Source organism: Panthera onca, chromosome A1 (genome assembly GCF_046562875.1).
Source record: "Panthera onca isolate mPanOnc1 chromosome A1, mPanOnc1 haplotype 2, whole genome shotgun sequence".
Lineage (NCBI taxonomy): Eukaryota > Metazoa > Chordata > Mammalia > Carnivora > Felidae > Panthera > Panthera onca.
This window is the reverse complement of record NC_138339.1, coordinates 141878560-141898569: the sequence shown is the minus strand read 5'-3', so window position 1 is coordinate 141898569 and position 20010 is coordinate 141878560. Positions and strand designations below refer to the sequence as shown.

The following is a 20010-nucleotide window of genomic DNA, read 5'->3' as shown; positions in this document are numbered from 1 at the left end:
CTAGAAACAGTATATTATCTGTGTTCAAGAAGGTATAAACAAAAAAGTGAAAGGACTATAGAGGTGTATTAAACGCTATGTCAATGGTTAGGTACATGGGAGCAGATGGCAAGGTTACAATGGAGGGAGAAAGTCAGGGAACACTCTCTGCTCATTTGGAATAAAGATCTAGGGCCCCTCATGATTTTTTTTTTTTCTCAAAGGAGAGAGAACAGTGAAAGAGAAATTGCCTAGACCCAGTACAAAGTCTACTTACACAGATACACATAGGAAAAAAACCTACTCAAGAAAGCCTACTTCTTTCAAAAGAAGGAAAGCCTCCAACTCTGCAGAGCATTTTCCATAGCTGAGGGTAGGGAAGAGGGAAAAAGCAATTCAAGGCTTGCTTCTGGCATTCTTTCACGCTCTGTGTTCTGGGGGTCTTTTGTTCTTTTTCTTGGTAACCAATTCAGTTACTCTGACCTGAGCTTTTATCCATCAATGAAATTTCCTCAATGAGTAAGGCACATTCTTATAATAATAGTAACCATAGTGTATAATGAGAGAGGGAGAAAGAAGGCAGGAATAAGTACTGTGTGTGTGTGTGCTCGTCAGAAGGGAGAGTTATAAAACTCCATTTAGTTACGCTCATTATCCTCCGACTTATCTTCTTGAGTTGTATTTATCAAAAACCTTCCTTCGGTGATTAAAAAACCCTAACAATTTTTTATTTTGCTATTCTTTCTTCTTTGGCCTTAAGTGCAGTTTCCTACACACTCCAAAAGACTGAGACGTTTGTGGGCTCATTGAACGTTATTCTTTACTGATGATTAATTATATATGAAATCATCAGGCTTTCATGGAAATTAAATAAAATGATGATTGCAGGTTATAACCTTTTCATATTCTGCAGGTGTTTTTTCTCAAAAACTTGTCTTTTTTATGCTCTCAGCAAGTAGTTAATAAGATACACAGAAAGTTGGTACATTCTCAAAAGCACCAATGCAAAAAAAAAGTTGCTGTAAAACGTTCTTTTAATTAAAAAGAAAAAAAGTTGTGTACAAGAAAACACAAAATCCTAAAAGAGAAATACAAAATAATAAAAGAAAAATCTAACAAAAAAACTGTATTTAATGTTGTGCTACTTAAAAGCAATTTAGCTTATTATAAATGCTGTTTGCACAGCTTAGAATGAATATTTAAATAACGCAATCTGGATGCTGAACTAACACAGAAAAACACCAGAGGGGGAAAGAAGGTTATAACAGTACACAAATTTCTATTACAGATACACTCTATTTGACACTGGAGCTGCAAATTTCATAGGTTATGCGTTTCTAAATTTCTAGATAAAATCTAACCAAACTGCTTACTTTCAAAAACAATATAACCTTCCAAAGACATACCTCCTGTATGTAATCATTTTTCTCCAAAATGGAAAGAGCAGCAGCTGCACATTCCAGGGTAGAAAGGCACCTATTAGTCGGTTGTGTCCGAATTACATACTGACTAGAAACACTAGTTTTTAACTGCACCTGAAACCAAAACACAGAAAAACAGAATGTAAGTTTTGTTTTAAATTTAAAATTATACAGTCTGTGGGGGGTGCCTGGATGTCTCAGTCGGTTGAGCGTCCGACTTCAGCTTGGGTCACGACTCGCAGTTCAAGAGTTCAAGCCCCGCATCGGGCTCTGTGCTGATAGCTCAGAGCCTGGAGCCTGCTTCAGATTCTGTGTCTCCCCCTCTCTCTGCCCCTCCCCTGCTTATGCTGTCTCTCTCTCTCATAAATAAATAAACTTAAAAAAAATTATAAAGTCTGTGTTTTAAATACTAGTTCACTTCCTTCCAAAATCGCCAGTTTAAAAATATTAAATGTATTAATATCTTCTATACATAATATCCTCTAGTTATTGTTATTGTTAAATATTCAGAGGACAGTTACACATATATCTCACAATGAAAATATAACCAGAATATATGCAAATTACTACAAATCATAAATTAAAAGACTAATAACCCTTTCCCAGGAGGCACAAGTGTGAAGACACTGCACAAAAGAAAATATAAGAAAGGCAAATAGGATATAAAAGCACTCAACACAGAGCACCTGGGTGGCTCAGTCGGTTGAGCAGCCGACTTCAGCTCAGGTCATAATCTCACGGTTTATGAATTCAAGCCCCATGTTCGCTTGGTGCTGACAGCTCACAGCCTGGAGCCTACTTCAGATTCTGTGTTCTCATGCTCTCTGCCCCTCCCATTCTCATGCTCATGCTCTCTCTGTGTCTCTCAATAATAAATTAACATTAAAAAAAAATTTTTTTAAGTGCTCAACACGACTAAATGCAAATTAAAATCACAATGAGATAACTTTACACACTTGCTAGAACAGTTAAAATCAAAACGACTACCACCACCAAATGGGGAGAATATGGAACAAATGAAACCCTCATGCACTGTGGTAGAAGTGAAAACGATTTAATCACTTTGGAGAATTGACAACTGGGTTTTTTATTGTATGATTTAGTCTTCCATTGTTTCTTAATATAGACTGACAGGGGTATGCCTGTATGGGGGTGAGTGTGTATAAAGAGATGTGTGTGCCCACACACACACACACACACACATAGTTGACTGACACCTGATGACTGACAGTCAGAAATGGGAAAAGCAATAGAAAACCAAATGTCAACATTCTGGCCTTTTGATTCCTATTTTAATTAAATGAAACTCAAGTAATCTCACACTCATAAAACCGTATTCCTAGCCCACACTGTGAAAAGAATCACACTTAAGGATGTGTGAGTAGATAAGAATTTAAGTTTTTACTCACTAAATATGTAAACATGTGGAATGAGGTGGCGGTGTCCAACTCTTACCACGTAGTCACTTAATAAAATCAGGTGTTGTCTCTCATTTTCTGGTATCTCTGAAGTTCTAACAGTCTCTCATTCCTTTACAGCATTAAAACTGTCCCGTCTCTGGACCCTTGTCCCTCAGTCCTCTTCCTCCCTTGTTTCTCTGAATGCATTTTGTCCCAAGAATTCTCTACAACTTGTATCCTTTCTCTCCTCAGAAGGTGGAAGATAAGGAGGACAGGAAGAGAAGGGGAAGGGAAGGGAGAGAGAGAGAAGTAAAGTGGGCATCATAAAAGATTCATTACAGGGGAACCTGGGTGCTTCACTCAGTTAAGTGGTGAAGTGTCCGACTTCAGCTCAGGTCATGATCTCATGGTTCATGAATTCGAGCCCCACATCAGACTCTCTGCTGTCAGTGAAGAGCCCACTATGGATCCTCTGTTCTCCTCTCTTTCCCCTGCCCTGCTCGCTCACATGCTCTCTTTCTCTCAAAAAATAAATTTACATACATACATAGTAAATAATAAAAGATTCACTACAGAATGTGTTTAATTTTGGAATACATTCTTTAAAACATATTTAATAACATTTTAGTTAAAATCACTCTGCATTTCTACCAACGTAAAAAGATGGAAAACGGAGGGAGGGAAGAGATGGAGAAAAATGGTTGAGAAACTGCAATGATCAAAGAAAGCCCATGATTAAATAACTGTAAGAATAATTCATAATGCTGATTAACTATAATTACCAACTGCTTTGATATGTCATCAGGTCAACTAGAAAACCGAGCACAGCCAACTACTGCTTTCAATATTCAGTTCCACCACTGGAGAAATTTATAATAAACATCTGATTACAACAAAATCGTTGGGAAACATGAAAAATCCACAGTGATTTTTGTTTATTGGAACAAATTTGATTTTTAAAAAATAAGTTTGGAAAAACCGAAATTAAAAAATATAAAAATAAATTAAGAAGAAGTTTTTTATTTCAGTGAGTAGCTTTACTTCTTACCACGGCCCACATGACTGCATGAAAATTCAGAATCTGAAATTTATCAAGTGTTAGAAGACTTCAAAATGTCCTTCACAAATTATCTCTCCAGGAATTATCCAGTAACCGGATATATTAAGAGTAAATAACTAAAGTCTGTACTATGATTAACAGACATGTTATATAGCACGTTAATGGGATCTTCTCACAATGTCTATTATGCACATGTGCTGTATCACCTTCATCACATTTGATATGATGAGTGGGAACAAAAAGAAATCCTGTCAATCCATCTTCTTGAGAAGTCATAGGCACAATAATAATTTGTCAGAAAGTGACTTGCCTTTTTTTTTTTTCCTTAACTTTTTTTTATTCTTTATTTTTGAGAGACAGAGAGACAGACCATGAGCAGGGGAGGAGCAGAGAGAGACACAGAATCTGAAGCAGGCTCCAGGCTCTGAACTGTTAGCACAGAGCCCATTGCAGGGCTCAAACCCACAGTCCGTGAGATCATGACCTGAGCTGAAGCTGGACGCTCAACGAACTGAACCACACAGGTGCCCCAGAAAGTGACTTGTCTTCTTAAAAGTTCAAGGAAATCCGAGGTAAAATTTACAATTCTCAGAAAAGAAAAAATTAAAATTTGATGAAAGTATGAGGCTCTATGGAAAGACCAGGATTTTTATATCAAACCTGACAATAGCTAACCAATTAGTTTCAATAAGGTAATTTTGCTTCTCAGTTCCTCTTCATCGACAAAAATCAGATACATGGACCTGAGGGTGTAAAACCTAATCCTAAGATTACATATAATATATATTATTAACTATAATTATATATTAATTACATATCACAATACAATTAATTATATATTAATAATTTCAAGTTATAATATAATTAATATGATTGTTGTAATATTGATATATCATATTACATAAAACTTAATTTCCAAATATTAGAAGCCATGCTGATTCAAAGAACACTTCAGTAATTTTGATCTTTTTGGAACTTGGTTCTCCAAGGGTTTAGACTGTTTGAGTACTCTTGCTGTAACTTCTTCTTGAGGAACAGGAAAATCAGTGCCGGGTTTAGAATTCTACTGGTATGGATTCTAAGCCTATACTATAACTCCCATTTTAGAAACACCCAACTCTTCCAGTTCTAGATCCTGCATTCAGTCTTTGCCAATGATTCTCTGAATTGCCTAAAATTGGAATTCCTGGAAACACTTGTTGTTATAATGCCTTCCTTTCTTTTCTAACATTAAATCTTAAATATATATTTAATATATAAGAATACCAGATAACATACCTAGGAATAAATCTAACCAAAGAGGTGAAAAATCTATACACTGAAAACTATAGAAATCTTATAAACTGAAGAAGACACAAAAAAATGGAAAAAGATTCCATGCTCCTGGATAAGAAGAACAAATAGTTAAAATGTCAATACTACCCAAAGCAATCTACATATTCAATGCAGTACCTATCAAAATAACACCAGCATTCTTCACAGAACTAGAACAAACAATCCTAAAATTTGTATGGAATCAGAAAAGACTCCGAATAGCCAAAGCAATCTTGAAAAAGAAAACCAAAGCAGGAGACATCACAATCCCGGACTTCAAGCTATACTACAAAGCTGTAATCATCAAGACAGTATGGTACTGGCACAAGAACAGATAATCAATGGAACAGAATAGAGAACCCAGAAATGGACCCACAAATGCATGGCCAACTAATCTCTGAAAAAGCAGGAAAGAATATCCAATGGAATAAACACAGTCTCTTCAGCAAATGATGCTGGGAAAACCGGACAGAGACATGCAGAAAAATGAACCTGGACCACTTTCTTACATCATACACAAAAACTGAACTCAAAATGGATGAAAGACATCAATGTAAGACAGGAAGCATCAAAATCCTCGAGGAGAAAGTAGGCAAAAACCTCTTTGATCTTGGCCACAGCAACTTCTTACTCAACACATCTCCAGAGGCAAGGGAAACAAAAGCAAAAATGAACTGTTGGGACTTCATCAAAATAAAAAGCTTCTGCACAGCGAAGGGAACAATCAGCAAAACTAAAAGGCAACCAACAGAATGGGAGAAGATATTTGCAAACGACATATCAGATAAAGGGTTAGTATCTAAAATCTATAAAGAACTGATCAAACTCAACACCCAAAAAACAAATGATCCAGTGAAGAAATGGGCAAAAGAAATGAATAGACACTTCTCCAAAGAAGACATCCAGATGGCCAATCAACACATGAAAAAAATGCTCAACATCACTCATCATCAGGGAAATACAAATCAAAACCACAATGAGATACCAACTCACACCTGTCAGAATAGCTAACATTAACAACTCAAGCAACAAGAGATGTTGATGAGGATGTGGAGAAAGAAAATCTCTTTTACACTGCTGGTGGGAGTGCAAACTGGTGCAGCCACTCTGGAAAACAGTATGGAGGATTCTCAAAAAATTAAAAATAGAACTATCCTACAACCCAGCAATTGCACTACTAGGCATTTATCCACGGGCTACAGGTGTGCTGTTTCGAAGGGACACATCCACCCCCATGTTTATAGCAGCACCATCGACAATAGCCAAAGTATGGAAAGAGCCCACATGTCCACCGATGTATGAATGGATAAAGAAGATTTGTATATATATACAATGGAGTATTACTCGGCAATCAAAAAGAATGAAATCTTGCCACTTGCAACTACGTGGACAGAACTGGAGGATATTATGCTAAGTTAAATTAGTCAGAGAAAGACAAATATAATAAGACTTCACTCATATGAGGGCTTTAAGACACGGAACAGATGAACACGGGGGAAGGGAAGCAAAAATAATATAAAAACAGGGAGGGGGACAAAACATAAGAGACTCATAAATATGGAGAACAAACAGAGGGTTACTGGAGGGTTTGTGGGTGGGGGTGGGCTAAATGGGTAAAGGGCATTAAGGAATCTACTCCTGAAATCATTTTTGCACTATATGCTAAGTAAATGGATGTAAATTTAAAAAATAAAATTTAATAAAATTTAAAAAATAAAAAAAAATAAAGGAATAGCAGATAACAGGAGCACCTGGATAGTAAGTTAAGCATCCAGCTCTTGATTTATAGGCGCAGGTCATGATCTCATGGTTCGTGAGACCAAACCCTGCATCGGGGTCTGCACTGACAACACAGAACCTGCTTGGGACTCTCTGTCTCCTTTTCTCTCAGCCCCACACCCCTCCCTTTCTCTCTCTCTCTCTCTCTCTCTCTCTCTGTCAAAATAAATAAATTTAAAAATAAAAGAAACAAAAAAGAAATGCAAGATAATAGTTTGATGGCTATGATCACTGTTCAGATGCCTTCAAAAAGGGCTTTTTCAAATGTCTCCTTCCTAAGTACACCTTTAGCTTGATATAAATGTCTTATATCATTAAAAGTCTGGGTGACATAGCATGTGCAGTGGTTTAGTCATTGCTTTTAGGGCACAAAATAAGTCAGTACGTTATCCAAGGAAATAACATGCCATGGCATCTCTGAATATTAAAACATATGCATTTTTAAAATAACTTACTATTATATTAGTTAATTCTTTTATCAAACAAAACACACTAAAATAAGACCTCAAAATTAAATTTTAATTCATACCTCCCATCCCCACAAATGTTATATTTTTATAATTTGATGGCAATTATTTGTTATCTGTGCTCAGGCGATTTTAAGGCAAGCGTCATTACTCCATAAAACTATTGTGCTTCTCAATTATTAAGAGTCACAAAACTTTCTAATCACTTGATCAGCTTTCTTACAGGTTTCTAGGAAAAGCAATCTACTTCCCAGGCATTCTGAAACAACTCTAGTCTGGAAAAGGCTGAAATAAACTCCCTTTCAATAGCATCCTGAAGTCTTCACCACTGGAAGACACACATAAAAACCCTCCTTTCTGCAGCAGCCTTTCTTCTACTACGACTTTCCACAAGCAAGATTCATCATCTGAGCCTATGAGCAAACCTCTGAGAGGCAGAACATCTTTTCTCCTAGCCTCAATCTTTCAATCCCTTTCATTCCTTTCATTCCCTTAGTTTAATTCAACAATACGATCTAACAGTTGGAGGAGCCCAACTTTGGCATCAGACAGTTGCCAGATCTGACACAGACTGACCCACGTACGTTCAAAGTTTTACGCGCTTACTGGACACTAAGTGCCCTTCCAGATAATGTACTCATATTGTCTCTTTTAAGACTCACAAACACCCTGTGAAGTAAGTACTACTATGATCTCCATTGTACAGAAGAGGAAACTGAAGTGCAGAGGGTGAAGTTAAGTAAGTCAAAGTTCTAAAATCAGTCGTGGTGAAGCAGATACGTGAATCTATAAAACCTTATTCAGGAGTGGAACTCTTATCACCAGGCTAATAATTAAAGGCTAGGTGAACCTCAACACGTGAAACAAAAACAACAAAGCTATTCTGTAAAGCAAGACTAAGGCACCCCCTCAAGAATTTTAGGGTTCTTCTGAACATCGTTTTAACAACACTGATATAGGAGGAAGCGTCCTCTACCCAAGAGTGAAAAGTACTCATAAACATCAGTGTCCATGTCTTACTCCAGCCCTGCTGCACTCTGAAGCCTGCAAAACTTTTTCATAGGGTAGAGATTTCAGGATTAAAGTTGAAACTCAGGAAAACTGATAAAAATAAAATTAAAATAGGCATTAGTTATAGATAAAATGGTAATATTAGTGCTACTTCCTAAAATACATGATTATTTGTCTTTTTCTAGGATGGCTTGAGGAACTTCATCTTACAACAGAACTTCTATGGGAAAATCTGTTTCCAAAACAACAACAACAAAAAACTTATAGAATAGATTTGGTTTAAAACTTAGCACTTTCTTATACATCAAAATGAGAAATAAAGTTACGTGCTAATTCTCCAACATACAAAAACTTTCATGTTAACCTGGAGAACTGCCCTCTAGCGGAGCTTATTAAAATTTAGGCCTACAGGGTTCTAAAAGATATTTGTCTTAGGGTCAAGGGTTGAATAAAGTTTCCTATCTTTTCTCAGATTTCTCTAAAGCAGTGATGGAAATGGCAGTTTACAGTAAAAAGAGTAGGGCACCTGGGTGGCTCAGTCAATTGAGCGTCCAACTTCAGCTCGGGTCATGACCTCAAGCTGTGAGTTCAAGACCCACATCAGGCTTACTGCTGTCAGTACAGATACTTCAGACCTTCTGTCCGTCTCTCTCTCACCACCCCTCCCTGCTCTCTCTCTCAAAAATAAACATTAAAAAAAATTGTCCAACTTAAATATGCTTACAGATATGCATTCTTTCATATTAGGTTTATATCAGTTTATATCCTTTATCAAGAAACTTAAATTAGAAACTTATTTAGGATATGAGAAATTGATGAACGAACTAGTCTTATCTAAATAATAATAGTCAACTTTCTAATGTCTTGCTAGTCAAACATTTCTCACCAAAGATAAATTTCATTTAAGAATTAGCAGCTCTGGGGCACCTGGGTGGCTCAGTCAGTTGAGCATCCGACTCTTGATTTCAGCTCAGGTCATTATCTCATGGTTCATGGGTTTGAGCCCTGCATAGGGCTCTGTGCTGACAGTGCAGAGCCTGCTTGGGATTCATTCTCTCCCTCTCTCTCTCTCTCTCTCTCTCTCTCTCTCTCTGCCCTTCCACTGCTTGCACTATCTCTCTCAAAAATAAACAAACATTTAGAGAAAAATAACTAGCAGTTCTATCTGTTTCAAAAGCTGTCATGGCTTCATAAATGACTCTAGAAAAATGAATCATCAATTAGGCCGGGTGTGAAATAAAGCACACATTATACTATTACTTCATAAGTTCGTTTGCCACCTAAGATTTTTATTTTAAAATTTACTCTGTGTTAAATTGTATGATATTTTATTGATTAAAAACATTTGTCTCTTCTGTAACTTCAAACCGAAATAATGTGTGTGGACTGGGAGGCAGGGAAGCACCACTAAAAGCATGAGATGGGAAGCGACACACACCTACATTTAAATCTACAGAAGAGTGGTATGACCTCCAGCAAGTTTCTTGAACTCTCAGAGCCTAAAACATTAACAGCTTTAAGGAGCTGCCATATACAAAGTGTTGAGCAACAGCTGCATACAATAAGCACTCAACACAGGTAAGGTGTGGATAAGGGTGGTGTCATGGGAATTAGGTTGGCAGCACTGACGATATCCAATGTTTCCTTCCTAATTTAACGACTAAGGGCGAAGCTCTCAGCTTTACCACAATAAAGCCACATGAGGAGCCTGGCCAAGGGTGAGGGATGAGATGGAATTTAGGACACAGCCAGAAGTCAACTTTCACAGGATGGAAGGAGGAAACCTACAGAACAGGTAGAGAAAAAGCAGACTCGGAAGCAGGAGAGATAAGAGAGGTTTTACTGAATCCTGGAGAAGAACAAGTTATCTGGGCAGATAAATAAAATATTCCTAGAGTTACAAGCCTGTAAAAAAAGAAATGCAGAAATATTTTCACTAAAAATATACTTGCAGACAAGGAATATATTAGGTTTTTACTCTTTCATCTTTTAAGTATGTGAGCTGAGCTTCAATAAAAAAGTGCAATCATCACTGAAGTTATTAGATCTTGTACCAAATCTTTACATATTTCTTTAAAACATTCCCACACAACCCTATATAACAGAAAAGACAAACCAGAAATCTGTTAGAGTTTTTGAAAATCACTTTTAAAAGAAAAAATTTCCATTTCTTGCATGATCTTGCATGAGTATTCTATCTGCCCAATGCTTTCAACATATTTTCTTATCTTCCTCTTCCTCTTCACATGCGTGACTTATCTGTGATGTTTAAGTGATTTTACAACAGCGCAGACATACATAAAAAAGACTTAGTCAACAACAGGATTGTTTCTTTGAACAATACAGAGTTCAGGACACCTAAACAGTAAAAAATTACAGGTTGCAGAGTATCATAACTGCTAAGACCTGACTTGATTTATACATAATAATTCGACTTTTTGTGTACAACTGAACCAAATACATTCTGTATTTTATTGAGCAACATTGCAAAAAACCAAAATAAGAGGAGACATACACTATGTTCATACCATGGAAAACGAAATATTATACAGGTGTTAATTCTCAAAATTTGACTTACAAGTCAATTAAATTTCAATAAAAATCTGAAGAGGTGTTAGTGTAGTTTCATGAAACTGATTCTGAAATTACGTGTTAATGCAAAGCGGAAAAAATACGAAGATATTCTAGAAGAACCCAGCAGAAGAACTTGTTCTACCAGTAAGACCTAGTGTAAAGCAACATTAATTAAGGCAGTGTGGAACTGGCAGAAACCTACAAAGCAACAGAAAAGAATTTAAAGCAGAGAAATATACTCTCACATGAGTGCACAAGTGATACATGACAGAGGTGGCACTCCAACACAGTGAGTTTTGTACTGGCATTTTCAGTGAATGGTGCTGGGAAAATAAATGTGCAAAAATCCAGACAGCCAAATGGGAGTGGAAAAAGTGAAATTAGACTCACAGCTCACACCAAACACAAAAATCAATTACAGGTAGATTAAATACAAACATAAAAGATAAAATTCCAAATTTTTAGAAGATGAGAATATGAGAGGGAAGAATGAATGCTGTGACACAAAAGACGCTAACTTGAAAAAAAAGAAAACTGAGAAATTCAATGGCATTAAAATCTAAAATTCCATTTACAAGAACACAGTATAAAAAGAGTGGAAAAACAATATATTTGCAATATATACAACTACCAAATGATGGCTGAGATACAAAATATATAAAGAACTCCTGGAAACAAACAAGAGTGAAACGCAAAAACCCAAAAGAAAAATGGTTAAAAGATGTAAGAAGCACTTCAACAAAGCAAAACTAAGATATAAACAGAGAGGGAACAAACCATAAGAGACTCTTAAATACAGAGAACAAACTGAGGGGTGCTGGCAGGGTGTTGGGTGCAGGGATGGGCTACATGGGCGAGGAGCACTGAGAAGGGCACTTGTTGGGATGGGCACTGGGTGTTATATGTAAGTGATGAATCACTAAATTTTACTCCTGAAACCAATACTACACTATAGGTTAATTAACTTGAATTAAAAATTTTTAAAAATAGTAATGATAATAAAATAAATTAAAATAAATTAAAAATTAAAAAATAAAAATATATTTTAAAAAATAAGCAAGCACTTCAACAAAGAGTACATCTAAGTGGCTAATACACATATAAAAAGGTGTTAAATCACATTAATAATCATGAAAAAATTAAAACAAAATGAGAAGATACTACACACTCATCAGATTGGCAGAAAATCTGTAACATTGATATCACCAAAATGTTAGAGAGAGCAAATGCCAGACATCGCTGGTGGGAATGTAAACAGTTACAATCACTTTATAACACTTTGGTTAAATCTAGTAAAACAGAAATTATGCTTAACCCATGACCCATATATTTCATTTCTAGGTATACACTGACAGGAACTTTTGCATAGGTACATCAAGTCATATGCACAACAACATTCAGAGCATCACTTATCATAATAGCTCCAAGCTGAAAACAACCCCAATGTTTATCAACAATAGAATGCACAGTGATAGGAGCACCTGGATGGCTCAGTCGGTTAAGTGTCCAACTTCAGTTCAGGTCATGATCTCACAGTTCCAAGTTCGAGTCCCGTGTCGGGCTCTGTGCGGACAGCTCAGAGCCTGGAGCCTGCTTCAAATTCTGTGTCTCCCTCTCTCTCTGCCCCTCCCTCACTTGTGTTCTCTCTCCCTCTCTCAAAAATAAATAAATAAACTTTAAAAAAAAAAAAAAAAAAGAATGCACAGTATGGTTCAAAACCTGGGCAAAAGTGGATCATTTGGGAATACATATATCTATAAATAAAAAACAAAGAGATAATTATGATAGGGGTCAAGATACTGTTACCTTTGGCCGTAAGAAAGAAGGTAGTGAAAGAGGTACGGACATGTGGTGGAAAGTGGGTCTGAGCCTTTTGGGGTGCCAACAATGTTCTATTTCTTGACTTGAATGGCAGTTACAATAGGATTATGTATTTCTTGCCTCTAAACATGGTGTATGCACATCTTAAAATAAAACACGCTGTTAAAAATTCTCATGATGAGCATTAGCTGCATAAATACTCCTTCTTTATCACTAGAAGTTTTCTCTGCTATACAAAACACTAAAATCAACAGAAAACAGAGGATAGTTGTTAGTAATTAGCTGTGTGACCTTGGGTAGGCTACTTCGGTTACAGGGTCTCACTGTACTACTAAATAAAATAATTGATTTAAATCTATCTCTGAGATTCTTTCAAGCACTAAAATTCTTGGCTTCTCATTATCTCCCATCACTTAGGTAAACACTATCAGGGCCCTGATTAAATCTCATGTTTATTCTCTCCACTCTTCATTGTACGGCAAAGTGGAAAAAGTTGCATATGCAATATCAAATACATGTATGTGCAAACATAGTATTATTTCACTATTATGTAAAGAACAATAATCAGCCAAACTGTGACCGTGATCTCTACTTTCTTGTCAGCCTAAAAGAGTGCTAGGAATGTAAATAGCTGCTGACTGATAAATAAGTTTTTAAAACTCAAATATGCAATGATCACTCTGTCTGACAGCTGAAAAGGTGCTAAGAGAAATACAACATGCATTATATTTTGTGGTGTTATGGAATTTAACTTTATTAAGACCACTGTCCATTCAAGTGTAGTCAACATACTGAGATGTTGGCTAATGCCTATACTTGCTCTGTTCATTTTCTCAGACTATTTAAGAATGCTAGTGAAATCCAAAAAGTGAACCGGTATTTCTTAAATGAATTCATTCAAACACAATTTGGGTGACATAAAAGCCCTGCGTAATCGTCATTGATACAATACGTTCCCCTCAGAGAGAGCATAATTCTGTCAACTTTGTAGCGTGAAAAATATGTACATAAATGTCAGATATGGACCTTAAGAAATGAATTCATTTTGGGGCTCCTGGGTGGCTCCATCAATTAAGTGTCTGACTCTTGGTTTTGGTTCAGGTCATGATTTCACGGTTTCGTGGGTTTGAGCCCCACTTCAGGCTCTACGTGGACAATGTGGAGCCTGCTTGGGATTCTCTTTCTCCCTCTCTCTCTGCCCCTCCCCCACTCACACTGTCTCTATTTTTCTCTCTCTCTCTCTCAATAAATAAATAAACTTAAGAAAATAAATGAATGCATTTTTAGTGACACATATAAGGCTGATGAATCTGTACCCCAAAAAGGAGTGAAACAATGTTAACTGCAAGGGAGAATGAGAAGACTATGGAAAAAGGAATATGAAGTGGAGAGTTCTCATCAAATTACAGGGATTTCTTTTCTACTCAGTAAGAAAAACAATTATCATTTGAAATCAAAACTGAATTTTCCCAAAACTTATCATTCATCTTTTCAAGCGATTTAAGTGAAAATTCTATTAGATGGTTAATCAAAACAGTGGCATGTTAATTCCACACTTCTTTGTGGAAAGCATTAGTTACAATGAAAGCATCAACTATGACGATATGCAATATTTAACAAATTGTGGTTTATTGTTATGTTGTTTTTCACCATCTGCTTAATGAAAGCTTCTCCTGTAGTTTAACTTACTATCATCTTATTAAGATTCCCATCACTTGCTTAATCCCTAGAAAAGCTATTTGTATATATTTAATTTATTGACAATATCTAGAGAACCTAACTCTATCTATATTAATTAGTTCCTTTTCTACTAGACAAGGTCAACATTCTAAGCCAGAGACATAGACACAAAATCTTTGTAACTGTTAGTATGATTTCTATGTCTGAATAACTTTTTCTCCAAAGACCGTACTCAATTCCAATACACCATCATTTCTAGCCTGAATCCCTGCAAATGCCTATCTGGACATCCTGTGTCTACTGTAGTCTTCTTGTAAATCATTCTCTATGTGTCAGCCAAGTGATTCTTTTAAAAAAAAAAAAAAAAAGATCACATTATTACTCAGATGAAAATCCTCAACTTGACACAAAGCAAAATCCTTCACACAGTCTGTAAATCACCTATTACATAACACCACCCTTCCCACTCCCTCTGTCACTACATACCAGCCACACTAAGTATGGAAATGTCTTCACTCTTCACTTTGCTTGGCTAACTACAGCCAAGTTCAGCTTTGGCTGAGCTCCTTCAGTTCTCAAATGCTACAGACGTCTTCATGAGTCTCCAGCTTCAATCAAACCTCCATTTTGAAGTACTCCTTATATTCCATTCACAGAATTTAATTTGTAATCACATACTGATCTAAGTTGCTATTTCTTTCTACACAATGTAAACTCCATTAGGACATACACTGTCTATTTTACTTACCATTATATTCTATCTAATTTCAAGAACAGTGACAATCACAGTGGCTGGTGTTCAATTAATATTGGTTGAATTAGTGAACACTGATTATCATCATTAGAAAATAAACAACCATAGCTATGCATTCAAACCCAGCAGTAAACACATACATTTAGGGGGGGGTTGTGACATTACTAATGAAGTAGATGCAGAAATGAGAAGGGGAAAATAAATCTATATACAGAGATTAGGGATTTGTGTCTGACTTAAGCTTATAAAGCTGATAAACAAATGCTTTAGCCAATTATTAATTTTTACACAGAAAAGTTGAAATTGGGAAACAAATATTAATCATAATTTATCTCTTGAGGGAATTTACTGTTTATAATGCAGAGAAAGCCCACTGATGACACATAAATCCTACAAGAACTAGAAATCTAGCCAATTGTTCATACTGTAGAAAAAGGAATACACTCCATTTAAGCTGAGAAATCTATAGAAAGCACTTAGACTTTATAAACCAAATATGAACCATGTTTAATTATAAAATATGTGTGTGCTTATCCAATCCTTCTCTAGGAATATGAAAAGGATCAGTTTCCTTTATTCTATGCAATTTTAACACTTTTCTACAATGGAAAATCTGTCTTTTCAGCAATTTCTTTTTGGGATAAAGGAAAAATTCAACCAGAGTAAACTCAGCATGTTACTGAAATCTACATTAAGAACATAAATAAATTATCTCTTCCAAACATTATGCTTTAATTCAAAGTGACATTTTTAGAGCACTCACTTGGGAGGAAAAAAATACTAAAGGGAATAAATGTCATGCAATTTTTTTAACTGTATAGTCATATAAGGAAAACAGATGTCAGAAAAAAACCTTTTTTACAACTGTTATATTTGTCTAATCACATATATATGTACACACACACATATTTATTTTCTACCATAAAAATGAAAAAACCAAAAGCTTCTAAACTGCCAACCCAAGAAGTATGTTCAAGTCAGTAACAGGGAAAGTTAGTGTTTCGTGATTATATCATTCAGACGTTTCTAAGACATCAAACATTCTTACATAAGTTAGAATTTTTTTAATATATGTTTTAAATAATCATAAAGACTCTCATTTAATAACCACAGAATTTACATTTTGTTCCTTTAAAATTACAATATTTATAATCTCTTACCCTAACTTTTCATAATAACACATTTACATTTGGTTAAAGGTTATTTTAAAAAATCCTAAAAATGATCATGTCATGAAGACAGAGGATATTTGTTGCACAACTTAGAAACTTATATTTAGTGTGAGCGGTTTTTGGAATTGTTTAATAATATTATATATGAGTGGATACTAAAGTATCTGTAACAACATAGCATACATTAACAGTCTTTTGACTACTCAGAGGTCATCATTATTTCTAAATTTAGCTATATGTTATACCAGTATAGAAAACATCATCCTAAATTTGGACTTATCAAAATTCTGGGGAAAGATAATGATGTTTATCTGAAAGTCTGAAATGAAAATAATTACTGGTCTAGTGATTTTCAGAAACAAGAATCTTTAGTATTAACTCTGACATGACCGATTAATACATGAAAGCATATAACTCAAGGTCACTATATTAGCAACATATTAGAAAAATTTTGCATTTGTGCTTACTTTCTATAATCATTAATGTCTTTTCTAAATATAAAAAATTACATGTTCATACAAGGGAAGGGAAGCAAAAATAATATAAAAACAGGAAGGGGAACAAAACGTAAGAGACTTTTAAATATGGAAAACATGCACTATATGCTAACTAACTGGATGTAAATTTTAAAAACATTAAATTAAAATATTGTGGATTAAAGAAATTACATGTTCATTATAAAAGACCTATAAGATTTAGAAATGCATAATATAAAAAGTGAAAGTACTCGGTAATTTCACGACCTAGACAATGACTATGTACCATATAGCATTTATTCTTCCACACCTTAATTTTAACATGTAATTGTGGAATTTTTAATATCTATAAAAATACATAATATTTGAGTTATCAAATAGAAGACTAAAACTGACAGCCCTGAATCTTTTAATAACTTTTTAAGAAACAGAATATAACCAAAATGACTGACGCTCCCAGGAGACTCTTCTCTGTATGCTCCACACAGGCACAAAAATATAGACAGACCAACTGATAGAGAGACAGACAGAAAGATCCATACATCCAAGTTCACTTAAGAATGTTCATAGTAAAACAGCACAAGTTCTCCTAAACAACTTGACCTCCTCTGAGATGTCCACTACTGTAAAGTTTTTATAATTCTCTTATTTTTAGGTACCCTAAATAAGACACTGCTCAACTTTCTCTATTTTCAGGCTTTATAGAAAAGGTAATTTTTCTTCTGTGACTTGTCTTTCTCAGAATATTTCAGAGATTTATTCATATTGATTCCTATAGCTTTAGTCCATTCATTTTCATTACTGTCTGACAATACCTCTGTTTGCAAATCTGTCACAATTTATGTATTCATTGAAACATGTGATCTTTAAAGTTATCTGCTATTATGAACAAAATAATAGGAGTTCATGTGTCCTAGTATAGAAGTGCACAAGCTTCACCAGAGTACACAGATAGAAGTGAAACCAGTATCAAAGTACCGGGTTATACTTTCCTCTTGAAACAATGACAGACTGTTCCAAAGTAGTTACATTTTATACACTCTTCAGTAGTAAGAATTCCATTTGCTCCATATCAACTCCAACATCTGAGGTCATCAGATTTTTTTAAATGTTTGCCAGTCTAGTGGGTAGAAAATAGTTTCTCAGGGCATTTTGTATTTTTTCTTTCTTCTACTCAATTCATCAGTTCAAAAAGCTCCCCTATATCCTTCACTTTCATTGCAATAAGGCTGAGAATTTTATTATCCATTTTACAAATGAAGAAAAGCAGATGTATGCATTTTTTGTTGTTATTTAAAGAAAGTTTTAAAAAATCCCAACAGAAATAGATTGTAAGGGCGCCTGGGTGGCTCAGTCGGTTAAGCAACCAACTTCAGCTCAGGTCATGATCTCATGGTTCATGGGTTCGAGCCACGCATCGGGCTCTGTGCTGACAGCTCAGAGCCTGGAGCCTGCATTGGACTCTGTCTCCCTCTCTCTCTGCCCCTCCCCTACTCACGCTCTGTCTCTGTCTCTCAAAAATAAACATTGGGAAAAAAAAATTTTTTTTTAATTTTTTTTTTCTTAACGTTTATTTATTATTGAGAGACAGAGAGAGATTAAGCATGAGCAGGGGAGGAGCAGAGAGAGAGGGAGACACAGAATCTGAAGCAGGCTCCAGGCTCTGAGCTGTCAGCACAGAGCCCGATGCAGGGCTCGAACTCACAGACCGCAAGATCATGACCTGAGCCGAAGTCAGACGCTCAACCGACTGAGCCGCCCAGGCACCCCGAAAAAAAATTTTTTAAAAAGAAACACATATGGATAAGAGGCTTAGAGATACACACACACCTTTTAACGGGGGGTGGGGGGGGAGAGGTGGAAAAAAAGCCACAAGCTTGATTCAGAAACAGAACTTGAGAGTTATAAGAAAGGAATAATTCTGGGAAGCTGACCAAACTGGGGAGCTCAGGTAGGGCACCATTTAGGGATTTTTAGGAAACAGCAATGGTGAATGATTTGCTGGTGACTGTGGTCAGACCTTATTAGGCAGAAGCAGGAACCAGTGAAACAAAGGTGATTATTACTAACAAGGACCTCATTTTGGACCCAAGCCCAGGATAGCAGAGGAATCTTGGTTTACCACTTACTTGCTTGTTGCACAATGAAGATGGGCTGTATTGTACCTCTTAGCATACTTGCCATCTGACATTATCTTGAAATAATGGGTTTGTGAATGTTTTTAGAAAGATATCCAGGTGAAGTAGAAAAGGGATTGGGACTGGGACTGGGATTGGGCAACCCTAGGATCACCAAATACATCTTTATGACCCAGACCAAGCCATGTAACTTCTGTGTCCGTTTCCTTCATCTGCTGTGCATGGCAGGATTAGAGAAAGACCAAATGAAAATGAGTATGGCAACGCATTCTGTAAAATGTAAACTGCTTTACTAACATAAAAAATTAGTGATACTGTTAATGCTGATCATGTTCAAACCTGTATATCTATGTTATAAAATTTATAATTTTAGAAGTCAGAAAGTTGATTAAAGCTGCAATTAAAATAGAAAAGTTTAAAAATTTTTAAGAGATCTCAACAGTAGTCAATATTCTGTCCCTAATTCGGTGACTGTTCCTACTTTATATTTATGTGTTTATATGCGTAAGCTTTGTTTTTTCTTTCTTTTTCTTTTACTCGTTGATAACCTGCAGTGTGTGTGCATGTATATATGTGCACTCCCATTTTTATAATATTGGGTGCTCTTCCTCTTTCTTACTGATTCATAGGATACTTTATAACATATATCACAAATACTTTCTATCCATTGCATGTTCAGTCTCCTAATTTCTTTTGATGGCTACAAGTTATTTTAATGAAGTAAAATTTATCAACCTTTTACTTTATGGTTACTGCTTTCCATACTATGTTTAAGGAATCTTAAACACCAAAGTCACCTAAAAGGATGAGTGATAATGGCTCCTGGCTGACACACTGGGCTGGATATGTGTCTGCTCACTCCAGCCAGAAGAGGAAATCTCATGACCCACAGGGTACTGAACAGAGTACACGGAAGGGCCTTTCCTCCATAATAGGGAATAAATAGCACTAGACTGAGCACGTG

General features: G+C 35.7%; 1 protein-coding gene across 1 annotated transcript in view; it reads right to left on the bottom strand.

Moving 5' to 3' along the window:
• Positions 1–20010, bottom strand: part of DTWD2 (DTW motif tRNA-uridine aminocarboxypropyltransferase 2) — a 116207-nt gene that overhangs the window by 12653 nt on the left and 83544 nt on the right. Inside the window, exon 5 of the mRNA XM_060636314.3 lies at positions 1386–1514. Coding sequence (XP_060492297.1) covers positions 1386–1514 — 129 coding nt within the window. The remainder of the gene's footprint in view (positions 1–1385; positions 1515–20010) is intronic.